The sequence below is a fragment of the Chionomys nivalis genome, chromosome 7, assembly GCF_950005125.1.
Source record: "Chionomys nivalis chromosome 7, mChiNiv1.1, whole genome shotgun sequence".
Lineage (NCBI taxonomy): Eukaryota > Metazoa > Chordata > Mammalia > Rodentia > Cricetidae > Chionomys > Chionomys nivalis.
In genome coordinates this window covers 55,758,480-55,773,479 of record NC_080092.1, presented here as the reverse complement: position 1 = coordinate 55,773,479, position 15,000 = coordinate 55,758,480, and the positions used below count along the sequence as shown (strand labels likewise).

Genomic DNA, 15,000 nt, shown 5'->3' with positions numbered 1-15,000 from the left:
CTACAAGAGCACTAAAAGCTACACAGAGAAATCCTGTTTCAAAAAACTTAAAAAAAAAAAAAAGAAGAAGAAGAAGAAGAAGAAGAAGAAGAAGAAGAAGAAGAAGAAGAAGAAGAAATTTAAATAAATAAATCTGAAAAGGGCTGTTTCTTTAATCCTTAGCAGTTTCATCACAGATCTTTGCTATTAAGTGTGAGAATTATTCCTGGTGCTGTAATTTAATATCTTTGATTAATTCATTGACAGCAACAATCCACTGTTCAGAGTAAGTACCCCTGTAGTCTGAAACATAGCTAAGGAAAAGCCACCATGAATGCCCAGAACGCTTTCAACAGTAACTCTGAGCAGCTTTTTCAGCAGGGGGGTTCTAAGTGGGAATCTCAATAGGATACCACTTGTGTTAGCAGTCCTCCCAAGCTGGATGTTCAATCCAATGCCACTTGCGCTGGCAGTACCCCACACACACACGCACAAGCTGGATGTTCAATCCAGATCACATTTCAAGTCTTAAAACCAGGAACTCACAAGATAATCCTCTTACAACCATTCAGAGAAGAAAGATCCAAAGCCCACACCAAGCAGATTCAGAACTGGGTAGGACATTATTATCATTACTAATAACCATATTAAATTAAATTTTCTGTTTGTTCATGTGCCCGAATTCTAGTCACTTATGACAGAAACTCTAGGAATGGTTTAAAAGAGGATATTCTAGTAGGGCTGCTAATACTCAAAATTGAACAGCTAATATAAAAGTAATGTACAAAAAAATGTTACATAAGTTAAATACATGACATATAGTGGGGCATGATGGTTTAAGAATTTAATTCCATCATTAGGGAGGCAGAGAAGGCACATCTATGTGAACTCAAAGTCAGTCTGGTCTACAATTCAAGTTCTAGGACAGCCCATGGATACAGAGATATATTGTCTCGAAAAATAAGGAGAAAATACATGACATAAAGATTTGTAATAAGACATATAGCCGGCCAGGCGGTGGTGGCGCACGCCTTTAATCCCAGCACCCGGGAGGCAGAGGCAGGCGGATCTCTGGGAGTTCGAGGCCAGCCTGGTCTACAAGAGCTAGTTCCGGGACAGGCACCAAAGCTACAGAGAAACCCTGTCTCGAAAAACCAAAAAAAAAAAAAAAAAAAAAAAAGACATATAGCCATATTAAGGACACATGATGAAAGAAAAAGCACACTGAGAATATATGTGTTACATTACAGTAAACTTACCACATGTCCAACTGATAATTTAAAAAAGCAAATTGCAGAGTATTATAAATTAATTTTGTTATATATTTCATGACTAGGGAGATAGCAATGCCTATCATACATGACACATGATGCCCAGGGTTCAACGGACAGTATCACAAGCAAACACACACACACATACATACATACACACACACACACACGCACGCACGCACAAAGTGCTATTTCATAGTTCTGAAAGTACGTGTTTACATGAACAACCTATAGACTATTAAAAAAATGTCTAAAGTTATATCTACCAAATATTTCACAGTGCTATGGAGGTAGAAATGTAAGTGACTCTCACTACAAACTATGCATGCACTTTTATTTGATTTAGAAATGATGAATTAACATAACTTCTCCAATACAAATATTTTTTTAAAAATCAAATACTACAAGACCGGAGAAATGGCTCAGAAGTTTAGAGCATTTGCTGTTCTTTCAGACGTCCTAAGTTCAGATCATGGCACACACTTCAGTTAAACCACAACTACTTGTAACACCAATTCCAGAGAAATTTGGTAACTACTGGCCTGCACATGCTCACACAGATGCATATACCTATTTATCTTCAAAGAAACAAAACCTACAAACATGCTGGTGGCATTCAGTACCAGAAGGTGGCATGCAGGTTGCTGAAGGAGAGCTGTCATCAACACTATAACTCAGCAGTAGAATCTTTGTGCTACACTACCAAATGAGTCTGCTAGTGAAGCAGTTGACAAATCTTTTAGGAAGATGACAATCCATCATTTTCTCCACAGAAGGGAATGTACATATGGCATTATGAACCCATTCAAAAGTCTCTGGCTAAGGAGTTGATAGGCCCTAATGGAGAAGCTACTGATGTTTTGGTAAGTGTCTATAAAACTGCCTTCTAATTTTTTTTTTTTTTTCAGGGTTTCTCTGTAGCTTTGAAGCCTGTTCTGGAACTAGCTCTTGTAGATCAGGCTGGCCAAGGACTCACAGAGATACGCCTTGCCTGCCTGTACCTCCTGAGTGCTGGGATTAAAGGCGTGCATGCCACCACCGCCTGGCCTATCTTAATTCTTAAGACAAACTAAAGACTTCAAAGACAAGCTATGGAAATGGCTCAGTAGGTAAAATGCCTACCATGTAAGCATGAGGACTTGAGTCTGGATCCCCTGAGCCTATATAAAAGCTGGGAACAGTGACACATGCCTATAACCCCAGTATCAGGAAAGTAAAGACTCACTGACTGGCCAGACTAGCTGATCAGGTAGGTGAGCACCAAGTTCAGTGAAAGACTCTTGTCTCCCCCCGCCTCAAAATAAATAAATAAATAAATAAATAAATAAATAAATAAATAAATAAATAGGTGGTGGAGAGTAAGTGAAGAACACCCAGTGTAAACTCTGGCTTCCACATGCACACAGACTTTCAAGAAGAAAATACAATTACCAGAAATGTGTATCTGGAAAAAATTTAAAGTATTTTTGGAAGCTCATTTAGGGGTACATGTTAAAAAGTAAGATCTACATGATGGTTCATGCTTTTGATTCCAGCACTCAGAAGGAAGACAATGGAAAAATCTCTGTGAGTGCCAAGCCAGCTTGGTCTACAAAGTGAGTTCCATAACAGTCAGGGCTACACAGAGAGACCTTGTCTCAAAAAATAAAATAAAATAAAAATAATAATGAAATAAATCAATTCTGAGAAGGATTAGAAGTGTGGGGAGACAATGCACGATGGCAGTGTGGAATAGGTAGCAGCAGTGAGAAGGCAGAAGTCAAGACAGATTAAGCAGTACTTTGTACTGACTCAGCGTAGGAAAGAAAGGAAGCGGTAAAAGATAGCTGCATCTCTGGGAAAAACTCCTCTTACATCGGATTTCCAGCCATACTGGTAAGTACTGAAGTTCCCTATGCCCATGCTCTCAAGCTCTCACTGCAGCATAGAAATGCCCCCAATGTTGCACTTTAACCTCTCGAAGCATGCCCAGATTAGGGGCACTGACTGCATGGTCCTGCGACCTCTCAGGCTTACCTTTGTCATAATACTTGCCACATTGCCCTGTAATCATACACAGTCAAGACTGTTAAATGTGAGCATATATTCTAAGAAAAGCACTTTTAGGCACCTTCATCACTGTACGAACATTACAGAGTCTTACACAACTAAGACAGCAACCTCACTAGGTAGGAACCAGAAGGCAGACCTTAGGAAATGGGTACTACTGAAGGACCATCATTGTGCATGTGGCTCATCTCTGAGAGAAATACCACTGTATACCACCTGACAAAATTTACGTTTCTGTCTTCCCCATGACTAGTGTTTCTAAGGTTAGAAATCAGCGTTAGTTGTTTTACTATCTCTATACTCAATATTTAATTATGAAGCTATGTGATACAATGAGCAGAAAAAGCAAGCTGAGATTTTGGAACCTACTGCAAGAAAGGAAAAAATAAAACACCTCAGAAGCTGACTGGGGCCTGAGAGTGAGACAAACACTTTATCTAAAGTGGATAAAACGGCTTCAAAAATGCAGGCTTGCTCATCAAAAGTGCTAAAAGTCTAGAATGAAAATCCAAAACTAAAAGATGTATTTTTTAATTAGAGAATTTTCACTCATGATGATATATAGGTTAAAAACACAAAATAGCTACATAAGTAGTTTAGAGAACAAATTGTCACATTTTCCTCTATATATACCACAATTATCTGGAATTTTTACTTTGGAATATTTTTATGTATTTGAATAATTAAAATGATTGGGCCTGGGAATGTACCTCAGCAGCAGAATTATTTCTCTATCATGCTCAAGGCCCTGGGCTAAATCCCAACAACACACCTAACCACATACACACACACACACACACACACACACCATTAACATAATTAACAGAGAGATGGGCATGGTGATGTATATTTATAATATCAGCAACTCAGGGAGTAAAGGAGTTCAGGATCATCCTCAGCTACATAGGAGTTTGAGGACAGCCTGAGCTATGACACTCACTAAAAACAAAACCAAAAGGCTAAGAGCATGGCTTGAGAGAATGCTAGCCTAGAATATATGAGACTCCAAGTATGATCCCAAGCACTATTTAAAAATCGGATGGGGTAGCCCACACCTACAGCCGGTAATACCAGTACTTGGGAGGTAGAAACATGAGGATCAGAAGTTCAATGCTGGGCTGGCAAAATGGTTCAGTGGATACAGCTGCCTGCTGCCAAGCCTGCCAACATGAGTTAAATCCCTGGAACATACATAGTAAAAGAAGAGAACTGACTCATGCAGGTTGCTCTCTGACCTGGTGTTTACAAATGCACACACATAAATAAATAAACATAAAATAAAAGCAAGCCTAGTAGTGGTGTACTTCTGCAAACCCAGCACTAATACAGTGAGAAAGGATACAGAGGTAGAAGAAATGCCTGGAAGCTTGAGGGACACATTTGCCTACAGTGTACTGTGCCGTGGCAGAAAAAAAAAAAAAAAAGAGAGAGACTACCTCAACAAAGTAGAAGTAGAAGATCAATTCTTAGAATCTGACCTATGACTTCCACAGGCTAACCATGGCATGAGTGTACACACATAAAAACTAAATAAAATTAGGACAAGTGAGATGATTCAGTGGGTAAAAAGCTTGCTTGTCACCAAGCCTGACACCCAGACTTCAGTCCCAGGCCTTACATGGTTAAAGGGGAGAATTCACTCCCACAGGTTCTCTTCTGACCACACATGAAACATGGCACATGTGCACACACTCTTAATAAGTGAAAAAAATTAAAAATGGTCAGAAAAAATGGCTCAGTGATTAAAAGCACTTGCTGTGCAAGTATGAAAACCATGTAAAAGTCAGGTGTAATCCCAGACATGCCTAGACTCCTAGCACTGAGGGGGCAGAGATAGGAGACTCCCTGGAGTCTATTAGCCATCGGTCTCAACGAGTACCATGAGCTCCAGGTTCAGCAAGAGACCGTGCCTATGGAACAAGGTAGAGTGTGCTACAGACACCTGAGACCTCCTTAGGTGCACTCAAGTGTGCGCGTGTGCACACATGCACAACACAAGAGCAAGCATACACACATACATACACATAATACATCTCACACGAGTACAAAAAAATTAATAAACTACTAGAATCAGTGACAGCTCACCTACTAAAAATGTATTACCTGAGACATATATTGTAAAACCAGAGTTGCACAATTTTTTTTTTTTTGCTGGTGGAACGGAGCTCTAAGTTGATGACTGTGCATACTGGAAAGCATTCTACCACTGAGCTCTATATCCAGTCACTACATCTAATGAAAAAGAGTTCTACAAAAGATTAGCTTCATCTATATAAGAAATACCCCCCAGGGGGTTGGAGAAATGGCTCAGCGGTTAAGAGCACTGACTGCTCTTCCTGAGGACTCAGGTTCAAATCCCAGCGCCCACATGGCAGCTCACAACTGCCTGAAAATCCAGTTCCAGGGGATCTGACACCTTCACACCAATGCACATAAAATAAAGCTAAATAAACCATTAAAAAACTTAAATAAATAAATAAATAAATAAATAAATAAATAAATAAATAAAAAGAAATGCTTCCCAACTGTGTGGCCATTCCCAACTGTGTGGCCAATATCAAAGAAAGTCACATACTCTTTTCTCAAAGTGTCTTTTGCTTTCATTTAAAAAAACAAACAAACAAACAAAAACAAAAAACACCTGAGAGCTGGTGGGGTGGCTCACCAAGCAAAAACACTTGCTGTGCAAGCCTGACCACCTCAGTTTGATCCCTGGAACCCACCAAAGGGTGGGTGAAAGGAAAGAACTGACTCCATAAATTTGTCCTGACAGCCACTTGAGGGTCATAACATGTGGACCACATATATCAGGCACAGACACATATAAACACACATTAATAAATAAAATAAAAAATTAAATAGCATAGTCCTATCCAGAAAGACAGTATAGTTGTTAGTTTTAAAAGGCTTTCAGTTTGGGCTGTAATATCCAAAACAGCAAAAGCAGCAGTGAGGGATTCTAACAGCAGGAATGAAAATGTATTGCTAGAATGCACATTAATAGGGAGCCCCATGTACACCATGATACATAGGAAGTTGGAAGTTCCGTTTATCAATTACTACTTTCCAAGACATACACAATACAGCTAAAGTACTGAAAGCTAACAGGAAGATAAATGGAAATTTTAAATTAAACCCATAAGACTTGTACACTGTAGCTCATACCTGTAATCTAGGACCCAAAAGACAGAGGCAGGGGGATTGCATAAATTAGAGGTCAGTGGGCTACAGTATAAAGTGCTGTTTCAAAAACAATAAAACAAGATATGCTGTTGTACTTGGGAGGCGAAAGCAGAAAGGTCAAGAGTTCAAGGTCATTCTAGCTAAATAGTGAGTTCAAGGCCAATTTGGGATACAGGAGACCATCTCAAACAAGAAAAACAACAAAACCTGAGACATTCTCCTATTCCACCATTTTTAACCAGTTCTTATTAGAAACTCATGTTTCCAACTTCAAGAATAAACAGAAAGGCCCTTCCTTGTGTGCACCTACAAACGCTGCATGTTTACCTGTATCCCCAGGTACAAATGTACCCCCCTCTCCATAGTTATAAGAAGGATTCTTTGCCCCCCTGCCCAGCTAATGCCTTCACCTATCCTCCAGATCTTGTTTCCTCCTCAGACTAACAAGGATGGATCTTCTTTCTCAGTTTCAATTTCTTTATCATCCTGTTCTTTTTCCTTTATCCATTTTTACATGTGTGTGTATGTATATGTATGCTTGCATGTGGGTGTATGTTCATATGGAGGACTGATGTTGCTGTCCAGAATCATCTTCAATTGTTCTTTTACCTTTTCAATAAAGCAGATCTCTCAAATCAAACCCAGAGCTAGTCAATATAACTAGTCTTGTTAGCTGCTCTGGATTTCTCAAGATTCTCTCTTCCAAGGTGGGAATTGCAGTTGGGCTGACATGTGCACCTGCTATTTACCTGAATTATGTAAATTCCAACTCTAGTCCTAACATCTGTACAGCAAGTGATTTGACCACTAAATCATCTCCTCAGCCTTTATTCTGTTTTTAAAATCTTTCTACATTGTATTTATTTTGCGTGTATTTGTGTGTGCACCATGACACATATGTGGAGGTCATAGGACAACTAGTATAAGTCAGTTCTCTCCTTTCACAATGTGGGTATCAGGACTTAAATTCAGGTTACAAGATTGGCTCCAGTTGGGCGGTGGTAGCACACACCTTTAATCCCAGCACTCAGGAGGCAGAAGCAGGCGGATTTCTTTTTCTTTTTTTTTTTTAAAAGATTTTTATTTATTATATACATAGGTTTCTCCCTTCATGTATCCTGCAGTACAGAAGAGGACACCAGATCTTATTACAGATGGTTGTTAAGCCACCATGTGGTTGCTGGGAATTGAACTCAGGACCTCTGGAAGAGCAGCCAGTGTTCTATTCCTCTGAGCCATCTCTCCAGCCACCAAGCAGGTGGATTTCTGTGAGTTCAAAAATAGCCTGGTCTACAAGAGCTAGTTCAGGATAGGCTCCGAAGCTATAGAGACACCCTGTCTCGAAAAACAAAATCAAACACACACACACACAAAAGGTTTGGCTCCAGGCATTATGCCAATTGTCATTCTGTTCTTATGCTGGAGCAAATGAGTCAGCTTTCACTTTATCATTATTATATATGTAGCAAGATGCCTTCAAAAATAGTCTTCTCATTGAGTGGTGGTGGTGGTGCACGCCTTTAATCCCAGCACTTGGGAGGCAGAGGCAGGTGGACCTCTGTGAATTCAAGGCCAGTGTGGTCTACAAACCTAGTTCCAGGACAGACTCCAAAGCTATAGAGAAACCCTGTCTCGAAAAACAACAAAACAAAAAAACCAGTCTTTTCTGGGGCTAGGAATATAGTTCAATAATGGAAAGTGTTTGCCTAACAAGCACACAATTCTGGGTCCCATCTCTAGCCCCAAAAGAAGAAATACTCTGGTCCAAACCACTCTCCTTATCTTCAGTCACCTGTTACCATCTGAGTATCTACTTTGATGTCCCACAGAATGACAAAAGTAGTAGGTCTAAAATTAAACTCATTATCACTGTCTTAAAACCTGGTCTATCATTATAGTCTACCTCAGTATAGGTTTTGTTTAGAGAAATGGTATTGCAGAGTTTTGTTATAAGTGTTTTTTGAGAGGGCCTAACACTGAAAATCAGGCTAGCCTAGAACTTACTATGTAACTCAAGATAAATTTGTGGAAATCATCCTGCTCAGCCTCCAGGTACAAGGCTTATAGGTGTGGTTACCTGGCACTAACCCCTCAGTTTCTATACAAGAAACCTAGGTGTCACTCTTGACTCCTTCTTCTCTCTGAGCTACCCATTTCTTGCTTTTCTTTTCTTTTTTTTTTTTTTTTTTTTTTTTTTTTGGTTTTTTCGAGACAGGGTTTCTCTGTGGTTTTGGAGCCTGTCCTGGAACTAGCTCTTGTAGACCAGGCTGGTCTTGAACTCACAGAGATCCGCCTGCCTCTGTCTCCCAAGTGCTGGGATTAAAGGCGTGCGCCACCACCGCCCGGCCTGAGCTACCCATTTCTAATTAAGCCCTTTGGATTTATATCTTTCCATCTCTGAAATCATTTACTGGCTCAAATCCTATAACTAACTTAAATTTCTCTCACTGAGCAATGAACCAGACTCCTGCATTTTTCTTCATGTTCTTTCTCCCTAACCTCAGTAATCTTCACATAGTTTATTTTTCTAGGATACTTTATCATTCTCCTTTCCCTCCTCTTCTAGCTATCTTCTAGGCATTCTTCACACTTCAACTGACCAATGACTACTGTGCTCCCAGAAAAGCAGGTATACATCCCCAAACAAAGTTCATTATACCTAAAATGAAAAACAAGGGGATAGCACAGTGGTGGTGGCACACACCTTTAATTCCAGTACCTAGGAGGCAGAGGCAAGTGGGTCTCTGTAAGTTCGAGGCCAGCCTGATCTACAGAGGGAGTTCCAGGAAGGCCAAGGCTACAAAGAGAAACTCTGTCTTGAAAAACGAAAGGAAGGAAGGGAGGGAGAGAGGGAGGGAGGGAGGGAGGGAGGGAGGGAGGGAGGGAGGGAGGGAGGGAGGGAGGGAGGGAGGGAAAACAAGGGGATATTGCTATTTTTTGTATCATTAGTGCCAGGTATACTCTAAGCCATAAGAGGTTACTTCATAAAAGGCTTGGGGAAGGCAAGACAACCTCATTGGTTAAGAGCATTGGTTGCACTTACAGAGGTTCAGTTCCCAGCACCCACAATGGCTCAAAAATCTCTTTAATTCCAAGTCCAGAGAATCCGACCCCATCTTTTATCCTCCTCGGGCACCAGACTCTCATGTAGTACATATACATTCTGCAAGCAAAACATTCATGCATGATATAAAAAAGCAGAAAAATAAATAATAAATGGTTCATCACAAAACAGACTAGCCACTCTACCCATGATGCTTTAGTTCATATTTTAAATAGAAGGCCAATCAAGAAGGAAACATTAAGTACAAAATCTCAGCGAATCTTCATACATATTGGTGATGCTTAACTCAAAACAACAAAAATAATTTCTAATTCTACATTTACTAAATTCTACAGTGCCACATAGTGGTAAGTAAGGGAAGCACATGCTAAAGGCAAAGGGACCTGTGAAATCCTAGGAGGCATTAGGGAACCTAGAGTTGGTAGGTAGTATTCTCCAGAACACAAGGGCATGGTGGCTTACCCCTATATACCCAGCATTTGAGAGACCGACATAGGAGGATTGTCACAGAGACCAGTCTGGGCTACATAGTGAATTTCAGGCCAGTTTAATATACAGCATGAGATCCTTCTTCTTTAAATAAATAGATACAGCCGGGCAGTGGTGGCGCATGCCTTTAATCCCAGCACTCGGGAAGCAGAGGTTGGCGGATCTCTGTGAGTTCGAGGACAGCCTGGTCTACAAGAGCTAGTTCCAGGACAGGCTCCAAAGTTACAGAGAAACTGTCTCGGAAAACAAAAACTAGATAGATAGATAGATAGATAGATAGATAGATAGATAGATAGATAGATAGATAGATAGATAGATAGATAGATAGATAGATAGAGATAGATAGATAGATAGATAGATAGATAGATAGATAGATAGATAGATAGATAGATAGATGTCTGTGCCTCGGCTCCAACGTATACAGAATTCTATGACCTGGGAGAGCCAGACTTACTGAGCTAGTCTGGCTCACTACATCATTCTTAGGAACTTACATCACTGGGACTCAGGGTGCCCAGACCATTCTCCTGCTCAGAATCCTTCCCAGACTCAGTGCCTTGGGAGGACCGAGAATGGGATGGATGAATCCAGATCTCCAGGCGAGTAGTGTCATCCCCAACATGCCGGAAAGTAGACTTCTTTCCTTTACGCCACTGATCAGGACTCAGTTCAAATTCCTCATGCTGTTTCTTTTCCATCTGTTCAGCCTGTACAACAAACACACAAGCTCAGAATCTCCTTGTCAGCTAATAAGAAAGCCCGCTGTCAGGTGTTTGTTGCCTATAAAAGCTAAAAGACTCTGCAACAGTACCAAAGTGACAAAGTATTATCTGTGTTGCCTTATAGACATCACAAGATGCTGTGGAAAGGAACACTCAGAAGGCCCAGCAAGCTCTCCTGAAGATCTATTTTACAGGAGCTGACTGAAAAAGTCATCAGTGAAGCTCCATGAAAGTATGTGAAGATATCTTTTAGTCATCTCCTTAAACACTTAGGCACAGCAGGAAAGACATTCCTCTAAGAAGGAATAGGTATGCCTGCATTCTTACTCACCTTTCGTTTAGTCTCTTCAAATAAACTCATGAGACTCTCTTTGGCAGTCAGGATAGGGTTGCTGGCTGCTAAACTGCGCATATAATAATATACAGCATCAAGCTTCCTCCTCTGTGGAAAGAAGCCAGAGATACTTGGTCAATTGACCTTCTTTTTTCTTCCTTTAAAAAAAAAAAATACTGGCGATTGCTGAGTGGTGTTGGCACACGCCTTTTGATCCCAGCACTGAGGCAAACGCAGGTGCATCTCTATGAGTTTGAGTCCAGCCTGCACTATAGAGCAAGTTCCAGGGACAGCCAGGACTATACAACGAAATCCTGTCTCAAAAAAACAAAACAACACAAATACTGGTGATTGAACTTAGAGACTTGTATATGTGAGGCATATAGCCTAACACTGAACAATAGCACCAACCTTTTTCAAAAATTTATTTTGAGGCAGAGTCTCACTAAGTTACCCACTCTGACTTTGAACTTCTATAATTTAAGCAGGCCTTGAACTTGTGATCCTCCTGTCTTAGCCTCTTGTACCACTTCGTCCAGCTCAGCTTTCTTTCTGACACCAGTATACCACAGCTGATTCATGAAACCCAGTAATCTCTCCTGACCTGTCCCTCCAACTATAAGGAATTCCATAAGAATATCAGAATGTAATACATTTGAAAAGCCAAGGTAGGTACATCAGAAAAGTTTTATTAGCCAGCATGATACTTTATCTTATATGCAGAGGCACTCTAAGAACCAAATATTCATATGGGAGAAAAATGAACAAAGAAATCCCTTAAAATAAAGACAGCAGCCAGGCGGTGGTGGCATGTGCCTTTAATTCTGGCACTCGGGAGGCAGAGGCAGGTGGATCTCTGTGAGTTCAGGGCCAGCTTGGACTACAGAGTCCCAGGACAGACCTAGGGCTGCACAGAGAAACCCTGTCTCAAACAAAACAAAATTACATATACATATATACACATGATAAATTTAGAGACGGAAATGATTACCTATGATGTTATATTATGATAATCACATGCATTGAGCTTAGCTGTACTTAATGAGGTCAGTTGTCTACAGTTTTTAAAATCAACAGATATGTTGACATTATTGAATAAACTCAGCAAATTAACACTTTATGCCTACTTTATAACCAATAGGGAAAAGAATAAAGGAAGCTGCCAGGCATGATGACACATGCTTTTAATCCCAACAGAGGCAAGTGGATCTCTGTGAGTTGAGGCCAGCATCATCTACACAGTCAATTTCAGGACAGTCAGAGCTTTGTAGATAGAACATGCCTCAAACAAAAAACAACAGCAACAAAAGAGTAAAGGAAATTGAACACAGACAGCAGCATGAACCTATAATTCCAGCCACTCTGGATGCAGAAACAGGAAGACTGCTTGAGCCCAGTGTTCAAGGCCAGTCTAGCAACATAACCAGACCAAACTTCATAGAAAAGGCAGCAGGAGGGAGGGGAAGATGGCAGGAGGAGATAAAAGGTTGACAACAACGAAAGCACAAAGGAGAATATCAGACTATTTTAGTGTCTCTTCTACTTCATATGCATTTTCACCATTCCCCATTAATATCTCAAAACATGTTAAAACAAGAAAAAAGAAAAAACCTTCATTCTTAGCATTTACACATTCTTCAAAACTTTTATCTAATATTTATCTAACATAGTTATTGGCCCAGGTTTTAAGGTCAAATGCCCGAGTTTGAATTCGGTCCCACATTTATTAGATATTTCCTTATTTGTAAAATGCTAATATTTGCACGTGTGATTCTAATAAATATTAACTTCCATAATTCATATAGTTAGTATAACATCTGCATTATATTCAGCAGCTATTTTTAATATCACCCCAATCCATACTAATCTCTGCCTATACCAACTCACTTCACTTGAAGCTATTTTACTGATTCTATTTTTCATATTTAAACATTTTTAAAACTGAGATAATACTTGAAATCAGTATTTACAACTGTGGCTGAAAGTAGTGGCCCAGATCTGCCTACTTGAAAAGACCAGAAGAATTGTTCAGGCGGTAGTGGCACACATCTTTAATCACAGCACTCAGGGAGGGAGGGAGGTGAATCTTTGTGAGTTCGAGGCTAGCCTAGTCTACAGAGCAAGTCCTAGGACAGTCAGTACTACACAGAAACTCGTCTTGAAAAAAAAAATCTTGTCTCAAAAATAAGCAATCACTGGGCCATATTTATTATTTCTATTTTATTTCTTTTAATTATGTATACATACATGTACTGTAGAGGGGTAATGTACACATGAGTGCAGTAACAGCAAAGGGCAGAAGAGGGCATCAGAATCTCTGGAACTAGAGTGACAACAGGTTATAAACCACCAGATATAGGTGTTGAGAACCAAACCTAATCTGCAAGAGCAGCAAAATCTCAACCATCAGACTGGCAGTTCTCAGCCTGTGAACTGCGATCCCTTTGGGGATAAATGACCCTTTCACAGGGGTCTCATAATCAGATATCCGACATATCAGATAGTTACAATTCTTAACAGTAAAAAATTACAGTTATGAAGTCAAAAAGAAATAATTTTATGGCTGGAGGTCACCACAACATGAGGAACTGTATTAAAGGGCTGCAGCATTAGGAAGATTGAAGACCACTGCTCTAGGCCACATCTCCTGCCCCTCTGCCATATGTATCTTAATTTGCAGTTTGTTTAAACTTAACACAAAATAACTGTGTATCTAACAATTAATGAAGTTTGCTTTAGGCAAGAAACTAAACCAGGTATTTTATCACTTACAGTGCCTTGAAAAGCACTATACACAAGCATGTTCTCAATACCTCAAATGAATTTTGAATGATTGATTGGAAAAGACAGAAATGTTGAAAAGTTTTAACGCCTTAAAACCTAACACTCAGGGAGGCAGTAGGCGGATCTTTGTAAATTCAAGGTCAGCCTGCTAGGGCTGTTACGCGGAGAAATCCTGTCTTGAAAAACAAACAAAAAAGCTCTTTGTAGTGGCATACAGATCTAAATCTACAGTGGGATGGGAGGAATCTAACAAGATGGGAGAAAAAAGACTCTCTTAAATTGTTCTCTACATACATGCAATCACTCGATTACACTAACAAAATGAACCACACATACACAAACAACAATTAAAAAAAAAAACCAAAAATTATAAGGAATGAGAATAAGTTTTTGGTTTTGTTTGTTTTTCCCTAAAAGATGCTTTTTTTTTGTTTTTGAGACAAGGTTTCTCTGTGTATCCATGGTTCTGCTAATAGTTTGTCTATTTATCATACATTAATTAAGCCCTGGGTTTGATCTCTAGCACCAGATAAAAACTGGCATGCAAACACATTCCTGTAATCACAGCACTGGGGAAGTAGAGGCAAAAGATCAGATTTAATGTCATCCTCAGTTATAAGGCAAGTTCAAGCCCTGGACTATATGAAACCATGTCTCATATTAGGGGGAAAAAACAAAAAACAAGAACAAGAGCCTGGTACAGTGGTACTTGGCTTACAGTTCCAGCACTTGAGAGGCTTTGGCAAGGATTGGTAGCCTGAGCAATACAGCAAAAATATCGTCAAAAAAAAAAAAAAAAAATTAAGTAGAAAGAAGGGGGAGGAAGAAAGAACAGGGACAGGAGGAAGGAGAGAGACTGACTTTTCTCTTCACTGATAAACCCATTAGCTTCTTATCCTTGATATCTTAGTACCTACCACTGACCTCCCCACATCTTTTCTTCTCCCTGCAGCTTCCTGCCTGGAATCTTCTGAGCTCCCGAAGTCCATTTCTCTTTATTAGAACTATATTCAATGGCAGCTGGTAAAATTTAGAGAGGTGTGTGACAAAGTGCTTACTGTGTGTTCGCTAAATATCCACTTTAGATGAAAAATTAGGAGTATCAAGAGATCTAGGGCCGGGCGG

General features: G+C 39.9%; 1 protein-coding gene across 4 annotated transcripts in view; it reads right to left on the bottom strand.

Moving 5' to 3' along the window:
• Smg6 (SMG6 nonsense mediated mRNA decay factor) overlaps positions 1–15,000 on the bottom strand; it is a 231,748-nt gene that overhangs the window by 203,684 nt on the left and 13,064 nt on the right. For all 4 annotated transcript variants that reach the window (XM_057774024.1, XM_057774026.1, XM_057774027.1 and 1 more), the window contains exons 7-8: positions 11,089–11,199; positions 10,530–10,742 (exon numbers count right to left, since the gene is read on the bottom strand). In XM_057774024.1, the coding sequence (XP_057630007.1) occupies positions 10,530–10,742; positions 11,089–11,199 (324 nt within the window). The remainder of the gene's footprint in view (positions 1–10,529; positions 10,743–11,088; positions 11,200–15,000) is intronic.